The 22,450-nt window shown below is 39.5% G+C and overlaps 1 protein-coding gene and 1 non-coding gene across 2 annotated transcripts; both read left to right on the top strand.

Annotated features, from left to right (window-relative positions):
* Positions 1–13,569: 13,569 nt before the first annotated feature.
* Positions 13,570–14,037, top strand: B0P05DRAFT_574740 (uncharacterized protein; the record flags this gene model as incomplete). The annotated part of the gene is made up of 1 exon (XM_051581587.1): positions 13,570–14,037. The coding sequence occupies one exon, from the start codon at positions 13,570–13,572 to the stop codon at positions 14,035–14,037; it is 468 nt and encodes a 155-aa protein (XP_051431053.1).
* A 6,718-nt stretch (positions 14,038–20,755) lies between these two features.
* On the top strand, positions 20,756–20,828 carry B0P05DRAFT_t99. Its single transcript has one exon. It is a non-coding gene; the product is annotated as a tRNA-Phe (tRNA).
* Positions 20,829–22,450: the final 1,622 nt, after the last annotated feature.

Raw genomic sequence — 22,450 nt, 5'->3', positions numbered from 1 at the left:
TTATAAATTTTTTTTACATATATCTTCATTGTCTTTTGAAGGAACTGTGCCTAAGGTTATAATCTCTCTATTTGTGTCTATCTCTCTATAATTACAATAGTCTTTACAGTCTTCTGTTGTTAATTATTGGTTTATCTCTTTTATTTGTTGGTCTCGTCGTTCAAGGTAAACACAAAGGGAAAGAGAGGGAGTTGCAAGTGGTCCGGCCAACCAGATCATATATGTGTTCTAACATGTATTATTACTCAAGTTATATTATGTCTATTAAAGAAGCAAACTCAAGTACTAAACGTGGTGTTGGTATGAGGTTCATGAATGAGCCTAGAGAGTTCTCTGGTGAAGGTGATGGTAATTCTGCTTTGGTTTGGGTCAATCGTATGCAAAGGTTGAAGGTCTCAGGAGGTTTGAGTGATGAAGAAATGTTGTTCGTCGCTAGTGACAAGCTTGTTGGTAAAGCAGAGACTTGGTTCAACGTGGTTGGTGCAAATACAGTTACCTGGGATGCCTTCGTGAGGCTTTTAAGAACAATATTTATATGATCAAGAGGATAAGTTTTGGAGTCAAGTACAAGGTCTTAGACAAGGTGCTGAATACCCTCAGTGGATGATGTTGCACTCAAGATGCAAGAGTTGTTCATGCTTTTAGACAACAAATCGCAGAGTTTGCAAGTGCGTACGTTTCTTAACGCTATCAAACCCAACATTGCTTTTGAGGTGGAAAAAGAAGGTGCACCGGTGACTTTTGAAGAGGCGAAAGTAAAGGCTATGCAGATTGAGCGTAGTTTGGTCAAGTACGCAAGTACTATTGGTTTTGAGCCCGTTGAGACTGTAGTCCCTAAGTTTCCTGTGTCTGCTCCTTCGGTTGCAAGTGGTTCTGTATCGGATGCTGCTTCTATGTCCAGTATGTTCTCTTTGGTGGACAAGTTAGAAAGGTTGAGCATTAATTTGGTAAACTTAACTAACAGTGTGGCTCAAAATGGTACTCGTGGTAATACTGGTGGTGTCGCTTCTGTTCGTCGTAATTTGGTCTGCTTTTACTGCAATAAAGAAGGACATAAGAAGCCTGAGTGTCCGGAGTTCTTGCAAAAGAACAATTTTGGGTCTGGGGTTGCAAGTGGTAGTAATGCTATACCCATTGGTAATGGGTCTTCAAACTTTTCTGGTGAAAGCCAGGGAAAAGAGAAGGAGTACCGATCTTAAAGGAGGTGATTGGTACTCGTAGTAATGGTGAAAATCCTCTAAAGAAAAATGACAAGTCGGTGAACTTGGTTGATACCCTGAATGACAACGGTGTTAACGAGATTTACGGTGTGAAGAGACCTGTGTCTGCTGTGCCAGTTGATACGCCGAATAAGCGGGGTAATAAGGGTAAAGCGGTGGATCAAGGTGATGTAGTCATGACTATGCCGGTTCCAGTTGGTAATGGTGCTTTTGTTCCTGCAGTTGATGGTATTGCTGCTCCTGTTAGGGGTGAAAATGTTTTTCCTCCGGTTGTTGGTGTTGCTGGTCCTGTGGTCAGTCTAGGAAAAAGCGGTCAAAGCCTCGTAGGTTACCCGTCAAGACTAATACCTTGAATGTTTGGGACACTTTGAGGAGTTTAGATGCTGGTCTTTCAATGCTGGATTGGTTAGCTATCGACCAAAGTGCTGCTAGGGATGTTGGTGACGGTCTGAAAGACTTGAGGCTGCAACGACCAAAGAGGGCAAAGAGGCATTTAGCTGCTGCGGTAGAAAGAATGAATGTTGGTGCTAGAATTAATGTAGTGGATAATGACTCGTCGAGTGATTCTGCTGGTTATGATTCTGGGATTCTGGTATGTCTGGTTATGGTTCTGATGTTTCTTTGGACTCGGAGTTGGTGATGGTATCTGATGAAGCGGATTTGGCTTTGAGTGAAACAGAGTCGGTGTATAGATATCCATACAATTTGAATCGAATGAAGGTCAGCTCTCCTTTGCGTGGTGTGGTGACTATCAATGGTCATGCTGTTGAGGCTATCTTTGACACTGGGGCAAGTGTGTCGGTGATCTCTAAAGGATTGGTTGATGCTTTGGGTCTAGTACCAAATGGTGATAGTTTGCATTTGGTTGGGTTCAATAATAAGAAGGCGCCAAGCAAGAGCAATGTGGTCATGGATGTACCAATCTCTGTAGCTGGTAAGGTGCGACCGGATCATATGTGTGTACAAGACGAAGGTGACAAGAATGACAAGCTCTGTTTGCTCGGTGTTCCTTGGTTTCAAGCATACGGTATTGAAATTAATTTGTCTGAGTCTACTATTCGTATACCGTCTACAAGTGGGATGGTGAAGTTGCAGTGTTACACCACTCATTTGCCTGTGTCTTCAAGCAAGGTGTATCATGTTGAGGCTTCGCAAAAATATACAGAGACGTTTGAAGAAGGCTTGGGTCCTATTGGCGTTGAAGGTGAATCCAGGTCTAGTGGGTTTAATGGTGGTAATGTAACTGATGGTGTTGATCCATTATTGATGCCTGTTGTTGAAGAATTCAAACACTGTTTCTCTGAGGTGACTGGTTTGACGAAGATCAAGGGATATCAAATGGACATTCATTTGAAAGAAGGTTGGAACCAGTAACAAGTAGGCCTTTTCGTTTGGGGTGGCATGAGCAAGAAATCATGGACAACTATGTTGAGGAAATGCTAGCTCTAGATTTAATTGAACCAAGTGAAGGACTGTTTGCGTCTCCTGCTTTCTTAGTAGATAAGCACTCTGGTGAGAAGCGTGCTGTGATTGATTATCGAAAATTGAATAAGATGATTTTGTGTACTCAATTTCCTACACCTACTGTAGCCGAGTTGACTGAAGCCACTGCTAATGCTACGGTGTTTAGTACTTGTGATTGTACGTCTGGGTATCATCAATTGCCGCTTAACCCAGATCATGCTGAATTGACTGGTTTTGTTACCAAGAAGGGTGTGTTCAAGTACAAGGTATTGCCTATGGGGATTTCTAGTGGTTGCTCTGAGTTTCAGAAGGTGGTGTCAAGTATTTTCAAGGACTATATTGGTAAATTCGTCTTAGTATTTTTGGACGATGTCTTAGTGTACAGCAAGAGTATGGATGAACATGCTCATCATTTACGTCTGTTATTTGAAGCTTGTGAAAAAGCGAATCTCAAGTTGAAGCGCAAGAAATGTTTCTTTGGCCGCGACTCAGTTGAATACTTGGGCCACTGTATTGGTAGTCAAGGTGCTTCCCCTGGATCAAGAAACGTAGACAAGGTACGTAACTTTGAGGTGCCTTCGTCCGTGGCTGTTTTGAGAAGTTTTCTTGGTTTGTGTAATTATTTCCGCAAGTATGTTGAAGGTTATGGGTCTATTGCTTCTTCTCTGACCAAGTTAACGAGAAAGAATGTACCTTTTGTCTGGGGTAATGATCAACAAGATGCTTTTGATACTTTGAAGAAGGCTCTCTGTTCTGCTCCGATCTTAGCTTTCCCGGATAAGGAGAAATATCAGGTGTTGTCTGTGGATGCTAGCCACAAAGGTTTGGGTGCTGTGTTGTCCCAATGTGATGATCCAAAGACTCGTGCAAATGAGAGAGTGGTGTCTTATGCTTCTCGTGGTTTACGTGGTCCTAAAGCCCGCTACCATATTCATGAATTAGAGAGTCTCGCTCTGGTTTGGGGTCTGTTTACTTATAAACATCTGCTGAAAGGACGTCGTTTTCTGTTGGTAACTGATCATATTAGTCTGGTGCATATTTTCAAGCCGTCAAAGTCTACTATGAAGTTGAATCGTTGGAGTGCCGCTGTTCTGGATTACGAATTTGACATCATTTTCAAAAGATCCGAGGATAATCTAGCCGATCCATTGTCTAGATCTATTTCCATTGAAGAATTCAAGGACAGGTTAGATTGCGGTGAAGATGTACTCAAAATAGTCTAAGGGACTTATTGTTTCAAGTGTTCATATAATTAATTTAATTGTCAAAAAAAAAAAAAAAAAAAACGTAGTGTAACTTTAGTTGTAGAAGTATAAATATCGCATTGTTAAAAAACTTAAATAAAAAATCAACAAAAGTTTCTTAAATCCAAGATCCAAAATCCAAAAAAGTTTCAAGATCCAGAATTGAAAAATATCCAAAAGGTTTCTATAATCCAAAGAATCATTTTATCGTTGGTGGAAACTTGTGTTTCGGTTTTGTGTTGGTGGTTCAAGTTGACTTTTGGTTCCCTTTAAATAAGACTTACCTCTGTTTTATTTAATTGTATTTGTTGACACAATGGCTATTTCTTTTGCGTGGTTTCTCAGTTTGTACTACTTTTTGACGAATGGTTCATATCCACAAGATGCTGATGAAAAGGTGAAACAACGGGTCAGGTATCAGTGTAAGAAATTGGTGATTGCTGTTGATGGTCGTCTCTTGGAAGAAAACTCGGGCAGAGAGCTGTTACATGAAGCTAATGCGTTGGAGAAGGTTGAAGAGATACATCAAGAGAATCATCTGGGAATTCTGAATACGCTAGACAAGGTTGTCAAGTTCTATGTTCTGAAGGATGCTCGTGATATGGTTACTACGGTGGTCAAGACGTGTGAAACATGTCAGTTTCGAGAAAGGGTCAAGGCGGTAAGGTCCAACCCTGGTGCGATTGTGAAAACTCCAGGACACCCGTTTTTTATGGTGAGTGTCGACGCTGTGGGTCCTTTGAGTGTTACTGCTCGAAATAATCGGTATATTCTTACGGGTATATGTCATCTTACTCGTTATCCGGTTGCTCTTGCTGTTCCCGATATTGATGAAAACACTACAGGAGAATTCTATTTTAGTTTCTGTAAGTTCTTTGGGGTACCTCAATATATTCTCAGTGACCGAGGTGCAAACTTCATTTCTACGTATGTTCATCATTTCCTGAAGAAGTTGGGTTGTAAAAATATCATGACTACTAGCTATCGACCACAAGCTAATGGTATGTGTGAAAGGTTGAATGGTTCGCTGTGTTCTGTGTTGGCAAAACTGGCTCGTGATCAAGGCAAGATTGATCAGTGGGATTTGTACTTGGATGCTGCTTTGATGGTCTTAAGGTCTACAAAGAATGTTGGTACTGGGTTTTCGCCAAGTTATCTCCTATTTGGTTATGAATTCAGAACTCCTGCTGTTTGGGTTGCGCCTCGTTTAGACTTTGTGGAAGGAGAGGAACAACAAGAACTGGCGGAGCGTATTGAATTGATTCAAGACCAGTTAGTGAAGGTGCGTGAAGAAGCAAGATTGGTGTCTGATGAGCGCAAGAAGATGTCTAAGCGTAGATATGATGCCAAGGTGGTGTTTAGAAGACCTTTTGAGGTTGGTGAAGAAGTGTTGTTGAAGGTGGCTGTTCAAGACTCGAAGTTTGGTGACCGTTGGGAGGGTCCGTACACTGTTTTGTCTGTGAACAGCAAGTCTGGTACTTATCATCTTACTGGGAAGAACAGTTTGCGTTTGAAGCATGCAGTAAATGGTGATCGTTTGAAGTTGTTTCATCGTGAGGCGAAGCATATGGTTCCTGACGTTCTGGTGGCGCAAGCAAATGAACAGTTTCAACGGTGGGTGAACTCAAGAGTAAACGCGTATTCAATGGTGGGTACGGCGGTTGAATTTTAAAAGAGAACTCCTTGCTCGGGGGCGGTACGTGTCATGTGTGCATGTTTGTTTTGGTTCGCTTCTTCGTTCTCTTTCGCGGTTTTTCTGGTAATTTTATTATGTTAACAAATCTTCAAATTGGAATGGTACATGTCTCTGATGTTCCTTAAAGTACATACAAAGTTTGGTGTGATTTGGTCCAGGTCTGATTGTACAATGGTGTTCCAAAGGTTTCAGCCAATGGTTCTGTCTTCTGTCAGACCCAATCAGATTCGAGTCGAAACCACTGATCGGCGTGTCAATTTTTGGTCTGGATCTCAATTGTTGTACTTTTTTTTGGTTCCTTATTTGTCCTACTTCTTCCGTATTTTGTTTCATGATATTTTGCTGTGATTTAATTGTGTATTTTATTTTATTTTATTTTGTTTATTGTATTTGACAGTTCATCTCAGTTTGAATCTGTTGAATTTTATAATTTAATTATATTAATTGTTCTCCTGTTTGACATTTCAAACGTGATTGTTTTTGGGCAAGTTTGATCTGTTCTAGATTAATGACAAGCAATTGTCTTTGTAGAAATTTATTCTAAAGAAAGTATAAAAGCTTAAAGAACTTTAGAAGGAATAAAAGATATCAAGAAATCAATCTTAATAATCGAAATTTTTTTTTATAAATTTTCTTTTACATATATCTTCATTGTCTTTTGAAGGAACTGTGCCTAAGGTTATAATCTCTCTATTTGTGTCTATCTCTCTATAATTACAATAGTCTTTACAGTCTTCTGTTGTTAATTATTGGTTTATCTCTTTTATTTGTTGGTCTCGTCGTTCAAGGTAAACACAAAGGGAAAGAGAGGGAGTTGTCAACACTGTGTCAAGTTGATATTTTCTTAAGCTCTGTGGTCAATAATGCGGGTCACGTAACAATAGAGTATTTTCTAGCCAATGATATTACTGGGAAAATATTCTAGAAGGCAATGACGTCTGTGTATTGATAGAGTAAGTATAAGATCTTTATTAATAGAAATATTTCATGTTACCTGTGTATTGATAGAGTAAGTATAAGATAAAGTACTTACAGTTATCAATAGCACAGTATTTATACTTTTCTATTTGAACTAAATATATGACCTAAGTCTGTAAGGTAAAGTATCATCGATGACGAGTCTGATGTAAGCGATGATATTGTAACTGCCTTCCAAGGATTAGGTTCAAGTGGACTTTCTTTTTCTTTCGGTTGTTTGACGTTTGCGGCTTGAACCTTCTCTTATTTGGGTTGTACTTGGCTGGCAAGTTATACTCCACTTCTATTGGTTGCTTTCTATCTTCTTTCTTTGTTTCCACGACATTTGTCGATCAAACGCGCGTTATTTCGACGTTTCTTTTATACTTTTTGCGCAGAAACTTTTTCCCACGTTTGCACGTTTTTTACTTCCAAAATTAGTAGCAAACCATCCATTTTACCTTCTTCCCGTTTTCCCGTCTTGTCTGACTCCAAAGAACAATCTCCCGCCTCTGGTTACACTGCATTAATTGCAAATTTAAGTTCAAGTCCTACGGTTACCGTTACAAGTTCCACTGCATCTAATTTACTACCTTCTGAATCGGTCCATTCGGTTACATCTTTTACTAAACGACCTTTTGTGCCTTCCCCTACTTCCTCATTAGGTACAATGTCTAAAAAAAGTGCTATTGTTCCCAAAGTAGTAACTACTGCTACTTTTGTACCTTACCAAGTGGATTCCCAAGCTTCTGGAATCAGATCTACTAGATCTCGGAAGGGATCTCCGGCTCCTTCCCGATTGCCTGTTGCTTCTGCCTCTGAATTGGTCGCTACTGGTTCCAAGCCCTCGGTTTCTGCTCCTTCAGTAGAGGAATTTGCTCCAGCCATTCCATCTACTGTTGCTACTTTGCCCTTGCTTCCTCTTGCTGGAATGAGTCTGCCTGATTGGGCATTGAATTTCCAATCGCAACTTCGGTTGTGTGAGGAAAAACTCAGTGTTCATGACGGTCGTCTTGAAGAAGTGGAGCGACTAGCTGCTGAGAATGCTCGCTTACAAAGTGAGCTGACAGCTACCAAAGAGGCCTTGCACACCTCACAAGACTTGGTAGCTCAGCTTCAACAGGAGTTGGTCTCTCTTCGCTCTGGTGGTGTCTCTTCTGGTGGTGTCTCTTCTGGTGGTGTCTCTTCTGGTGGTGTCTCTGTTGGTGGTGTCTCTTCTGGTGGTGTCTCTTCTGGTGGTGCTTCTTCTGGTACTGGTGATGACGGTGCTATGGAATGGGCTGATGATATTGCTGAAGTTAGTTCGTCCACTCTTCTAGATGACGAACTTACCTTCCCTGCTTTGAAAAATGGAACCAGTGCTTCCAAATATGCTTCTCTCCCTCCTGTGCTTGCTCCTTCTCAGCCTGAAAAAGCAAAGTCTGCCCCCTCTTTTGCTACGGTGGCTAAAAAAGCCAAGGCAAAACGTACAAAAGCCCCTCTCCCCCGTCAAGTGGCTGCTGCCTCTAGACAACTCACTGCTCTGCCTGAGAATTATACTCAAGGGTATCAGTATGTGTACTTGCCTAGTCGTCATAAGGATAGCCTTAGAAACCTACGCGCTAAACTAGCTATTCTTAAAGTTAATAACTGGCGTGTACTTGATGTCCACTTTCCTGCTGCTCGCGTCGTTGCACTTTTGGTACACAACGACTACGTTTCTGAACTTTGCTCTGTTTTTGCTAAAGCTGGTGTCAAGCCTATTGATGACTTTGACCCACTTGACGCAAAACACCTGAACGACCCCCGTGTTGCTACGTTGTCTGCTGTTGAGGCTGGTCAAAAAGCCCAACAAGTTCATCAAGGCCGTCTTTTGCGTGCTTTGAAGTATATTCGCTCGCCTGCATGTAATGCAGTAGCTGCTGACTTTTGTGCACGTAACTGGCTCAGTGGCGAGCAGCTGCGCGAGTTTAGAAAAACTGGTTCTTTCTCTGTGGTCTCTTTCTCTGGTGCTCCTGGTGGTTCTGGTGTTGCTGGTGGTTCTGGTGTTGCTGGTGGTTCTGGTGTTGCTGGTGGTTCTGGTGCTCCTGGTGGTTCTGGTGTTGCTGGTGGTTCTGGTGCTCCTGGTGGTTCTGGTGTTGCTGGTGGTTCTGGTGGCTCTGGTGTTGCTGGTGGTTCTGGTGTTGCTGGTGCTGGTGGTGTTGCTGGTGAAAAGGAAAAAGAAGATCTTGAGATGAGCGAAGCTGAATCTCAAGCTCAAACTCCCCATGTTTCTACTCCTACTGATGGTGGTGAATCAGTTAGTGCTCAGTAATGAGTACTAACGAAATTACCATTACGATCTGGAATGCAAACTGTCTAGATCGTTTAACCATCAATACAGTTACCCAGTCCTTTCCTTCTTCTTCCTTGATTTTTATTACCGAAACATGGCTTCTCTCTCCTTTACGTCTCCCTACTTCATGGCAGCAATATCATACTTATGGCTTGCCAGTTCCTAATATGCGTCGTGGTCAAATGGGTATTACTCTCCTTGTTAATCCTGACTTTCCTTACCCTGTAACTCATTTGCCATCCTCCTCTCCCTATGTTCTTTCATGTCAAGTCGCTTCTACTCTCATTCATTGTCTATACCTTCCTCCTTCTGCCTCTCTTTCCGACTCTTATGCCCTCTCTATCTTGCGTGATCTACCCGTACACCGTTTGCCTGGTCAAACAAATACAATCTACTGCGGTGATTTCAACGCTCGTCATGTCCGACTACTTGGCGATACAAAGTCAACAGTTCGTGGCACTATGCTCTATGAATGGATGGTCGATTCTGGCCTTCATTGCTGGAATTCTGTCTTTGCTTTTGGTGTACCTACACATACAAAACAAAGACGACAACAAATCTTTTCTGCTGGTGGTTCTGGTGTTGCTGGTGTTGCTGGTGTTGCTGGTGTTGCTGGTGTTGCTGGTGTTGCTGGTGTTGCTGGTGTTGCTGGTGTTGCTGGTGTTGCTGGTGTTGCTGGTGTTGCTGGTGTTGCTGGTGTTGCTGGTGTTGCTGGTGTTGCTGGTGTTGCTGGTGTTGCTGGTGTTGCTGGTGTTCCTGGTGTTCCTGGTGTTGCTGGTGTTGCTGGTGTTGCTGGTGTTCCTGGTGTTCCTGGTGTTCCTGGTGTTCCTGGTGTTCCTGGTGTTCCTGGTGTTCCTGGTGTTCCTGGTGTTCCTGGTGTTGTTGGTGTTGATGATGATGCTGTTACTATTGATAGTAATGACATTGTTGTTGATGCTGATAGTGATGCTGATACGGACGATGGCTCCCCTCTCTCCGCCAATGATAATACTGTCTCTTATATTTCATATGTATCAGGCAGTATTATTGATTTGTTTATAAGTGCTGCTGATCTTCGTGATCCATTTTTGACCGTCCACAATGATATCAGTATCAACTCTGATCATCATCCTGTCTCGCTTTCTTTTTCCGCTCCTTGTCCTCCTCCATCTCGTACTAGTCATCCTCGTCTTCTTTGGAATCTATCCAGACTAGATGAGCCAGACTGTACATATCCGACTTTGTTTGCTGAAAAGGTTGCTCCGCTACAAGAGACACTGATGAGTGCACTGACTGCCACCTCTTGTCCAGACCTTGATGCTATCAGTGATTCACTTACCGATGCAATACATTCCTCTCTTTCCGAGTCAGTCGGTCAGCGCAAGCCTAGCTCTCCTGGCAATACCTGGTTCTGGACTGATGAATTGCAAGTGGCTTTTGAACTGCGTGAGTCCATGCATAACCGCTGGCTACGTGCACTTGATCCGGTTGAACGCTGCATCCGATGGGCTGAATACCTCAAGTCTAAAGAGGCCTTTCAAAAAGCAATGCGTCGACGTCGTCGATTAACATGGAAGCAATTCTGTGGAAAATTGACAAGTCAGCCATTGTCTGAAACAAGTGGCACGATTAAGAAAATCCTCAGAAGTCGAACCACTTCGGCTTCTTTTTCACACCCTGATGGTCCCACTGCTGCTGCTACTGCGATGGCTCGTCACCTGAAAAGTACCTTTGCTGGTGACTCTCTTCCTGCCAATCGGCAACCAAACCCTCCTGCTCCTGTTGGGCCTCACTCGCTGGACGATTGTCCTTTCAATGAGGATAGTCTTGACTTCTTCTTGACCAAGCGTTTGGCTAGGCGTAAGGCACCTGGTGTTGATCACCTGCCTGCTGAAATGCTGATACTGTCATGAATCCTTGCCCATAGTTAAGACCTTTGATACTATTGTTCTTTCCCAGCTCAATGTCCTCGTTCTCCCTTGTTCATTCTCTGTTTCATGTTATCGGCGCCTTAGTATTATCTTATATTCTGTGTTCTGTTACTTCCTGCTGTGTCCCGTATCTTGTGTTCTGTATTCCCTCGTGTTCTGTATTCCCTCGTGCTTGGCTTTATCGTATGATTTCGGTCTTCCTGTTTTTCCACCGGTTACTTTAGCTTTAGTATAAATACTGTAATAATTTGTATCTCGTTCCTTTTTCCTTTGTGAGATATTTTGTTTATCTTCTCTTGCACAAATAAATTATCATTCTCTTTGGATCAAGTTCTGTAAGTATCATTTGGGGCTCCGTTCGTGACACAGTGTATCTTTTAATAGATCAAGACTTATAACTGTTGTATACACAGCATTATTCATCCCTTCTTACACTAGTTATGTCCTAAAAGACCAAGTATTAATATCATGTATAAATATATCTTTCAATCACAGTTTTATCCGCAGCTTCGATGGATGTCTTCTATCTTAGTTTAAACATGTTAAAGATCAGACCATCACATAATCACAAATTGACATCTGCATCAATACCAATGGTAGACGAGGTCTGTGCCCTGATCATGTTCCCAGTTCTTGTGTATCTTAATCCATTCAACCGATTAGCTAGTGTATACACACTCAGTCCCAAATCAAGGATAATCAATTATCATACAAACAGTATAAATACAATACAAAATATAACCTCTAATAAAGCAGACTTCTTTTGGCCGTTTTGGTTCTAATCGACTTATTGATTTGACCATTTTATTAATGATTATATCACAATAACCGAGATCAATAATTTACATTATTTAATTAATTCAAAGTAGTCTATAATAATAGAGACTCAGTCATTTGCATGAACTCTACTACTACTTACTCCGACATCTCTTTATGTATAAATACCTAGAGAATGAAGAGCTAGAAAACAGATATATTCTTTTGAATAATAAACCTATAGAAGTTCTAATCGACTTCTTTGTCTTTATCTTCTCTCTTACATCACAACAATGGGCTTGTTTTGATTATCTTGTCAATAACCGTATACTTTTTTGGTGTATGAGCGCAATCGCTGGTGTTAGATGTTGAAGCTGAAGTTGATGATGGTCCAATCAATTTCAGTCTTTTGTTATTGTTCTTAAGTATATGAATGTGTTGTGAGTCAGGAATAAAGCAAAGCATTCTTTGCTTGTCTTCATCTTCATCCTGAAAAGTTAGCGTCTTCAAATTCAAACATTCAATAAATTTCTTTGAGCGTTCGTCTATTTTGCATTCATTAAATAAATCCGTTGGGTTTACGTTGATGTCTTCTTCGTCTGTTACTTTGTGACCCAATGTTTTTTCTGTTTAATTACTCAAACTAGACTGGTTTCCTACTAAGCCACCGTTACCTTGAAACACGTTTGTTTCATTTGGGACTGTAGAAAGGGATCAGCCTTGATGAAAAAAAGGCGTGTGTACCTTCTGTGCGGTTTTCCAGAATATGAACTGAAAGCAACTCCTTTGAATTAAATGAGAAAAGGCATGCAGGGCAAGCGTACACATACACACATGTCTAAAGTTATTGTTAGTAAGTTCTGAGTTTTAATTCTTATGTTAAATATCAACGTGATTTACCTGTTTATTGTATGAAGATGATTCTTTATCAATGACAATGCAGTTTCTTTGTAAATTAAGCAGAATTGAAGGATTGTGTAATAACTCTAATATGATAGCTTACTTTGGAATTATAGTCTTTAATCCATTAGGAAAATCCAGGCTTTTTATTGTAATTATACACGTGATAAATCTCATTAGAAATATTGTATAATTTATTTAAATGTGTACCTTCGTGCGCGTTCAAATAATGATTTCGTAATGATTGAGATTTAGAGCATTTTTGTTGACAAAGCGTACAGTGATCTACAATTGTAACTTTTTTGGTCGCTTCATTCATCATGTAAAAATAACTTTTTTTTGAAGTATTTTTTGTTTGTAGGAACATTAGGGGGTATCAAACGTTGCAAATAAAATTTATAAAAGCAATAAGCTCGGATTTCGAAATGATAATGATTAGCTGAGACTGATTTGCAGATTATTATTTTTTAAAGAATATTCTTCATCAATTTCGTTGAAGATTGCCTTGCAAAATATCTTGCAAATGCTTAATTATCACACACAATTCCTTCGGGTCAGCGAATAATAGTAAAAATATTTCTCACATCTTTTTAATGCTTTAGTATTAGGAAGCATTGATTACTCCTGTCGAAAGATTCGTTACATAAACCTTCTGGAGATATACTATAATTCATTTACAAGATTGAGGTGCTCAAATGATAATTTTGAATAATAACGTTAATTGGCTAAAATAAGTTGTAGTTTTAAATTATTCTCTAATATTTTGCAACGTTTGAAACCCCCTATTCTACTTTGAAGCAAAAAGATGTCTGCACAGATCTTTTGTAAAATTTTCTTAAGTTTGAGTAGGCTACCTAAGACTTTTTATTGGCTGAGTTTATTTTAGAGTGGAAGCACTGTTCAGTCGTCCAACGCCAAAAGGCGGCTTTTTAAATGAAAAGGCGGTCAATAAATATCTTCAAGGGCAAATTTTTAACTCCGGCTTGTTTTTTATTCAAGGACGGTTTTCGATAATCCAAAGGACGGTTTTTTTCAACCCAAAAGGCGCCTTTCAATTTTCAAACTTCGGTTTTCTTTTTGTTAAACTTCGTTTTTTCTTCAGATAAATATGATGACCACTCGCTCTTATTATGAAGACGGCCAAGGAAAATTGGTTGATGAGGAAGGAAACAATGCGATGGACTCGGTTGAAGAAGCTAGTCCTTTTCACTTAAGATCTCTGACTCGTATTACAGAGTATTGTAGAAAGCAAGAGGAAGAAGGGGTTTCCTCCGAAGGTTCCTTGAGAAATCTTGATGCTGATATGGAGGAGGTCATAGCTATAGTTAAGAAGCAGAAAAGAGTTTACCACAAATACTCAAACGAGCAAAAGCTCGCTTTTATGTATTATAACCAAATTAAATTATTTAATACAGCTAAGTCCGGTCGCTTAGCAGGCGGCATAGCCGAAAGAACAGCACAGAAATGGGACAAGAAACTCAAAGAGGATAGGGATTGGAACATATGGAGAAACAAACCAATTTGGCCAATAAAACAAAGCCACAATTGGATGAAAGACATAAGGTTAACCTGTTAGAGTTTTACGATAATTGGACACAAGCACGAGTACTTGATGCAATGGGATCACTCACTCAAAAATTCCTTGATCTGACTGTGAAGAAAAGTACTTGTGATGATCTGACATTAAATAAGTCTTCAATTACATACTAAAATATATCATAATCAATTTATGTCAGAAATAGACATAAAAGAACCTTTTGTACTGAATAAGATAATGGATTTTTTAATAGATCAAGACGTATAACCGAAATCCATAATTTACATTATTTAATTAATTTAAAGTAGTCTATGATAATAGAGACTCAGTCATTTGCATGAACTCTACTACTACTTACTCCGACATCTCTTCATGTATAAATATGCTAGAATAATTTATAATCAAAAAGAACAACAATAAAATTGTATAAACCAGTCTCAAAGTATCTACCTTTGTCTCTATATCATCTTATTATATAACTCTATTATCAAAATATCATAGTACTGTTCACAACTTCCTTAAGGATGAGTGCAACCTTTCTTTAAGAAATTAACACGCTTGCAGGTTGCTAGAAATAATTCAAATAAGATCCAAGCTTGTAAAGATTGGGTCATCAAGTGGACTGCTACTGATATGAATTACTTAGAAAACTGTGTATTCGTAGACGAGTCTGCATTTGATATAAACATGAGACCTCTTAGCGGATGGTCTGTAAAAGAAACACCCGCTATTACGACCACTCCAGCCACTAGAGCTGTATCTCATACTTTATTAGGCGCCATATCAACAAAGTTTGTTGTTACTATGAAACTTCGTAATCCTCAAGAACGCTCTAAGCGAATTAAAATTGTTCACAGTGGTCGTAAAAGAAAAGCACTTACTGAAGAAAAGAAAAAATCTGGGGGTACAGAAACTGGCCACTACGTTAGGTTTCTCGAGAAGTGCATGGATGAAATGGATTCCAGAACTAAAAGGCTATTATATTGTGATGGACAACGCGCCCATTCATACTGCTGACCGAATTAATGAAATGATTGCTGAAAGAGGTTACAGGAGCATCTACCTTCCTCCTTATTCTCCCGAGCTCAACCCAATAGAGAATTTTTGGTCCATTGTCAAAAATAAGGTAAAACGAACTTTGTTTAAAGATGCTGAAGATCTAGCCACTCGTATCGCTGAAGCTTGTAATAACGTCCCTCCCGAGCATTTGAATGCGTTTGCGCGGAGACCCTTTATGAAGCTTTGTAATAAAGATATAGCTATTCGATTCTAAAATAATAAAACGAACTTTGAAGTGAAAAACTGAAATTTGAAAAGTTGAAAGGCGCCTTTTGGGTTGAAAAAAACCGTCCTTTGGATTATCGAGAACTGCCCTTGAGTAAAAAAAAAGCCGCCTTTGGGGAATTGAGAAGCTGCCCTTTGGAAATATTTATCAACCGCCTTTTCATTTAAAAAGCCTTCTTTTGGCATTGGAACGACTGTACGCAAATACAGACGAAACAAAATAGTAACAGTAATAAAAATATAGAATAGGAGTATGTAGAAAGTCAATTGACTATCAAAGCAAAATAAAGTGTCAAACAAAGAACTAAAAAAATACAATAGAGCGGAGAAACAAGTTCATCCAGCATTGCTACAGACACCCTGCGCCAAACTCTTCGAAAACTCACCAACACAACAAGCAATCTGATTCGCCCGAAGATCTTGAACTACCATTGGACCAAACTTGTAATAATTGTAACTCGACCAATTCTTAAGGGATATCAACCAAACAAATACCAAACGACAGCCAGCAAAACCAACCAACAGAACATATACACCATTACTTACAGTGGTTACATTAAGTGTCCCATAAAACCTGTTTTTTTACCCTTCTCTACAAAAACTCCGTTGATCCTTCTGAGACTTGGCACATAGATTAATTAGGCATTGACAATAAGAATCACACTGCTAATTACTCCTAAATGCATCCAATAACAGTGCTTCATTTTTAAAAGAAAAAAAACTTGTGTTTCACCATAATTTATTCTTTATTTGAAATGCTCAAAATTTAGTATAACCGCCCTTTGCTTTGATAACTGCTTCTATACGTTGAGGCATGCTGCTATAGTACGCCTCCATGTCGCCTTTGCAAAATTTGTACTATTCTTTTTCGACCCTTGACCACAATTCGTCCAGATTTTTTGGTTTTGTATCATATCCGGCTAGCTTGCACTTTAACTGTTTCCAAAGATGCTCTATTAGGTTCAAGTCGGGACTGTTAGGTGGCCAGTCAGCAATAAAGTGGACTTTGTGGGCTTTAAGCCAAGAAATGGTAGCCTTTGCTTTGTGTTTTGGGTCGTTGTCTTGTTGAAATATAGTTTTTTGTGGATCCATACTATAATACTCCAATGTATCTAGGTATGACGACCCTAGAGTTTCCAAATAGCAATCGGTATCCATTGTCTTTTGAAGCACTCGAGAGGCATATCCTACTCCGGAAGATGTCATGCACCCCCACATCATTAGAGAGCCACCTCCATGCTTGAGCAATAGCTTGTAGTTATGGGGCCTCGCTTTAAACCCTTGCTGTAACCAAGTGTATGTTGCACCATATGATTCCCAAAGATAGATCTTCGTCCCGTCGGTAAAAACGACACTCTCCCACTCATTTGCGGACCAGTTACGATATTTTAAGGCCCATTTGTATCTCTTTGAAAGGTGAGAAACTCTCAAAAGAATTTTCTTCTGCTTGAACTTTGAGTATAGTCCTACCCTTTTCATCAGGAAGACTGTTCCACTATACGTCAAAGCAATACCCTGTCCAGACAATCAAGTTTGGACTTCTTTGACATTCTTCAATGCTCCAGTTCGGATTTTTATTCGTAGCAAACAAGCCGTAAGATGACCTACTCTTGATGGTCTACCGGTACCAGTGCAAGTTTTCATTTCTGGCAACTCTTTTCTAATACGAGAAACTGTTGATTTGGCAATACCTGTTAGTTTTGAGACCTGACGAATCGATTTGCCAGATAAAAGTGCAGATTTGACATTGTTTCGTTTATCGTATGGGAGGCTGTAAGGCATGATAATAAGGAGAAAAGGTATGTATATAGAATGAAGAAAAGAGAATTTTTTTCTGAAAAGCTTGCCGCATTTATATGTAGTAGGGTAGGTTGTGCTAGAATTTGCCGAAGAATGTGGAAAACGCACGATTGAGAATGCTTATCCGCCGAAGAAAATAAGGTATTCAAGTTTTGCAGGAAATTTTTTTGAAAACGCTACGTCATTTTTTACCTAAGTTGTCCAAAAATGGTATCTCTTACTAAATAGAAATATTGAAGTAACCAGCAAAGAAATGCGCTTTTTCTGATACTAGCACAAGGTCAATACGAAGAAAATATATTAATTTATGCTTATAAATGAGTTTTATGGGACACTTAATGTAACCACTGTATCTTGAATAGCAATCTCTTGAGAGAATCAGAGAAACAGAGTACTCAAAAGCGACACAACAAAAATAAAAATACGTCAAAAAAGTGTCACCGTATAATGTTAAGTATTCAGTCCTAGTTGAGGGTGTTCTTTATTGTTGTTTTGGTGTTAGCAGATCAAACGCGAATTAACAAAAAAAGCCTATTTACAGAATGTAAACAGTCATGATCTCATCAAAGGATTGTCACTTACAAATCCAGTACAACAAATGATAATAATAATAACAAAACAGAAATATATATGACAGATATAAGAATTAAAATATAACTAAAGTATAGACATGTTAACCAATGCTTCAAATTCTTCTCCAGATAACTACAAAGTGTGTTCTACCAAAGAGCAACCAGTTATATGAGACAGTTAAGCCAAATGTTTTCCAACTTCCAGACAATAGTTTCTTTTTAACTTCTTTCCTTCCTTTCAAGTACAGACAGACAGGTTCAATCTTCAGACTAAGAGATACCAGAATACTTTTTCTTACTTGAGGAAATGTCAAATATAGATTTACGAGTAGAGATTTCTTTGAAAGACAAAATTCAGGACAATCTCTTCCAATGTTAGATCAGATGTTTTTTGATGTTAAGGTGTTCTTTTATTTTTTTTTTAGAAATATACCGATATTTATATGTTTTCAATAGCTCTTTTTCGTATGATTTTGTTATTTAGAATATCATTTGACAAAAATTGAATTGATCAAAATGATTAATTTGAGAAGATTTGCAATTGTGATGTGATCTTTTTCGTTTAAATGTAAACATTTGTGAAACTTCTTTGGTGTTCAGGTTGCCTTCCATTTTTAGAAATAGTATGGGTTGCTTCAAACGATCTTGAGTGATTATATTTTGGCACTAGAAATTGTTTTCAAGCAACGATCCAATGAAAATAGTTGCAACGTCATCCAGAAAATTTTTGAAATTAAACTTCCACAATTAATTGTTAACTTCACAAAATGTCACAGAAAATAGTGATTCCAGTAAGAAGCAGCCAATTGAAGTTGAATATAACCTTCCAACAAACTATAATCCGAACAAACGAAGGTTTAAACCACAAATACTGAACAAAAGGAGAAAGAAAGTCCGCCTCAACTTGATTCGCATTAGAAAAGCCAAGCACACTTTAGATTCGTCAAAACACAAATATCAATCAGCTTCAAGTATATGTTATAGTTTATATATTTTAGTATAATTAGAAAACATATAAATACTGTGTTATTGATACTTGTAAGTTCTTCATCTTATATTTACTGTATCAGTACACAGTTCCTTTCTGTGACGTCACGTTATTTCCAGAATATTTCCCAGTGAATCTATTGGCTAAAAAACGTTCTATTGTCTCGTGACTTAATTATAGCTATACAAACCTAAGTACAATATCAAATCGACAAAATGACAGTCATGATATGTGAGTTTATAGAAGAATTGAAGCAGATATTCTAGAAGTAAGATAACCGATTAAACACTTATTACACACGAGCACCAAGGAAAGACTGTAAAGAACCTACTTCGAATGTAATAGCACCAGATTCTCAGGTAATCTCCTTCAAAAATATCCTTTCAGAAAGGTTCGATAATTTTATTAGGTTTTGCTCATTCAGCTTTTATACAATTCAAAGGAATTAGATAGTAGAAATATAATGCACTAAGATACAACGATAAGAACATAGATAGGTACAGACAGATAACGGGTAAAAAAAAGGAAGTAAAGATAATAAAGGTCTTGATTTGCTTGCATAAGAAAGAGTATAAGAAAATTATGGGAATTAACACTGTTGAGAAAATACATAACCTGTATGAAGAGAGCGATGGCTTATTGTTTTGCTTGCTAGTATTCTTGTTGGTCCTTAGATCCACATGTTCACCACGAACGCACCAGAATCATCACCAACACCTGTTACAACACCCAGAACAAGAACAGCCATTACTCAGAGGGTGCTTCACCACTTTACTACGTACACCCATAGTATAGAAACGGCCCGGACACAAACAAACTCGGATCGGAATAGCTGCTTACGTCACCACCTTCTTAGTATTTTCGAGTCAGACAGCAGGAGCATTCAACTTCTCAAAAAATGTCGTGGAAAAGGAGAAAGAAGATAAAAAGCAACCAATAGAAGTGGAGTATAACTTGCCAGCCAAGTACAACCCAAATAAGAGAAGGTTCAAGCCGCAAACGTCAAACAACCGAAAGAAAAAGAAAGTCCACTTGAACCTAATCCTTGGAAGGCAGTTACAATATCATCGCTTACATCAGACTCGTCATCGATGATACTTTACCTTACAGACTTAGATCATATATTTAGTTCAAATAGAAAAGTATAAATACTGTGCTATTGATAACTGTAAGTACTTTATCTTATACTTACTCTATCAATACACAGACGTCACTGCCTTCTAGAATATTTTCCCAGTAATATCATTGGCTAGAAAATATTCTATCGTTACGTGACCCGTATTATTGACCACAGATCTTCAGAGAATGTTAGCTTGAGAAAAATGTCGTCTTGACGTCGGAACAACCAATAGTATTCTTATAATAAAAGATTAATAGTAAAGCGATGATTGATTCCCTTTATTTTAGTATATGTTATGTTTATATCTATACTTTTTATGAGGTACAATAGAAATGTCTAATTAGAAAATAAGAAAGTCGTAGAAGGTTCAGGAACTATGATTACCTCTAGAACCTTCTTAGACCTTCGAGATGTCATGTGACCTTCTTGGCTTTGGGTTCGGCTTAAATTTTGTTTTTTGTTTCGACAAAATGTCGCAGATATTAGTACTTCCGACCGCCAACAGCCAATCGAGGTTGAATATAACCTTCCCTATATGTATAGATCAAACAAAAAAAGGTTTAAACCTCAAATATCAAACAAGAAAAGAAAGAAGGTTAGACTGAATCTATTACGCTTAAGGAAGTTGCCTTTAGGAGACGCCAAGCTCGCGTGGCATTCGTCGAAAAAGAAGTAATCAATCAAGTTGAAGGATATAATTACTTCCTGCTTTATTAGTGATAGAATAGATATTTTAGTATAGAATAGAAAAGATATAAATACCGTGTTGTTGATGATTATAAGTTACTTATCAAAGACTTATAATATCAAAACACAGGTAACATATAACAAAGAAATAAAAAAAGATCAAAGACTTATAATATCAAAACACAGACGTCACTGTCTTCTAGAATATTTTCCCAGTAATACCATTGGCTAGAAAATATTCTATCGTCACCTGACCTGTTTATTAGATACAGACTTTAAAAATAATAACTTGACAAAAAAGAGAAAGCGGGTATAGCTCAGCTGGGAGAGCGTTAGACTGAAGATCTAAAGGTCAGGTGTTCGATCCACTTTAGCCGCACTTTTTCCTTGATGGAAAAGTTAATTTTTTGAATGCAATTGCTATAGGTGAAGAAAACAGGTTGAATCACTCTTTCCAAAGACGGTGAGACAGGAAAAATGGATGATCTTTTTTTTTTATTAGATGACTTGTAAGACTGATCCCTATGGGGCAAATGTCTAGTCATAAGAGCAGTGGGAGTAAGGAAAGCTAACACTGGAACAAAGAATACAAAAAAACAATCATAAAGATTGAAAAAAGAGAAAGGAACTCCAGTAGGAATATAAAAGGAAAAGAAAAAAATAAAAAAGTGACTCAAACTACACCCAGATAGGTGTAGAGAGTGGAGGCAACAGGAGGAGCAACCGGCTTGTAAAAGACAGGGAGCAACCATTCCAGGAGAGCAAGACCAGAGGTGACCTGAGAACAGGGACTGAACTCGGCATCCGGCAGACAGATCATGTCCATCTCCAGCATGATAGCACAGATGGTTGGCCACCAGGAGGACCATCGCACGAGAGAAGTAGAATGACGTTGGTCATTTGAAGATGGCGGAGAGCCGAGCCGAGGTAGCTGATTCAGCACAAAATCCAGAGGATTTGGCTGAGCATCAGCAGCAACACCGAGACGAGAGGCAACAGAGAGGCAAGAGACCAAGTGAGTACGCGATGCGTGTGGATGACCACAACGACAAGGCACAGGACGAGCAGGGAGCCAACCCATCTTCCACCGAAGTAGACGACTACGCTCCCACACAGTCATCGGAAGCAGGAGGATGGGGTCAATACCCAGAGAAGGACGACAAGCACGCAAGAGAACAAGGCCATCAGGTTTAGCCAGAAGACCAGCCAAGTAGGCACGACGATAATGCCTGATGGCAGACTTGGGATCACCACCAGAGGTAGCAATCCACTGCTGCAAAGAGGCAAAGCGGGGCACAGAAGGAGAGACAGAAGAGTGACAGACCAGCTTCCAGATGAGGTTGTTCTTCAACAACTTGGGCCACCGGAAGCGAGGAGCAGCAGAGACACAGGCAATGTGGGCAAGCAACACAGCAAGCAAGGTGTCAGTAGGCAACTGTTGCATACGTACCAACATCTTGAAGCCAAGGATGGCAACACGCTCCTTCATAGAAGGCAAGTTCGCCAGATGCTTAAACACCATGGTAGACGCCTTCGAGTGACCACCAAAAGCAAGCCGGAGACACTGGTCTTGAGCACGCTCAATCACCTTGAGGTCACGGACCAAGAGAGAAGAGATAGCAAGGCCATACTCCAACTTTGGCCGGATGAAGGTGGCATAAAGCCGAGCAGAGGTCAAACGGGAGAAGCCAGTGGAGTGGACACCCAAAGGCTGAAGACCAGAACGCATAGCCACCATGGCAGAGAGTGCATTGCGCTGGACCAACAGAGTAGCATCTATCTGTGCCTTGCTATTGAAGGGCAAGCCCAAATAGTCAAAGGATTCGGCAACAGGAAGAGCAGCGCCATACAGCCGGAGGGAAGAAACGCGACCAGAGGGGGGTGGATTGACCACAACGCACTTGGAAGGGTTCCACTGAACCCAAGAGACAAGGAGTATTCTTCGCCTTCTTCAGCAGGCGAGGCATCGTCTCAGCAGTGCCAATCAAGACCACATCGTCA

This window comes from Gilbertella persicaria, assembly GCF_025201335.1.
Source record: "Gilbertella persicaria strain CBS 190.32 chromosome Unknown B0P05scaffold_49, whole genome shotgun sequence".
NCBI classification, from domain to species: Eukaryota; Fungi; Mucoromycota; class Mucoromycetes; order Mucorales; family Choanephoraceae; genus Gilbertella; species Gilbertella persicaria.
The sequence above is the reverse complement of the archived record's forward strand: the minus strand, read 5'-3'. Positions and strand labels throughout refer to the sequence as shown.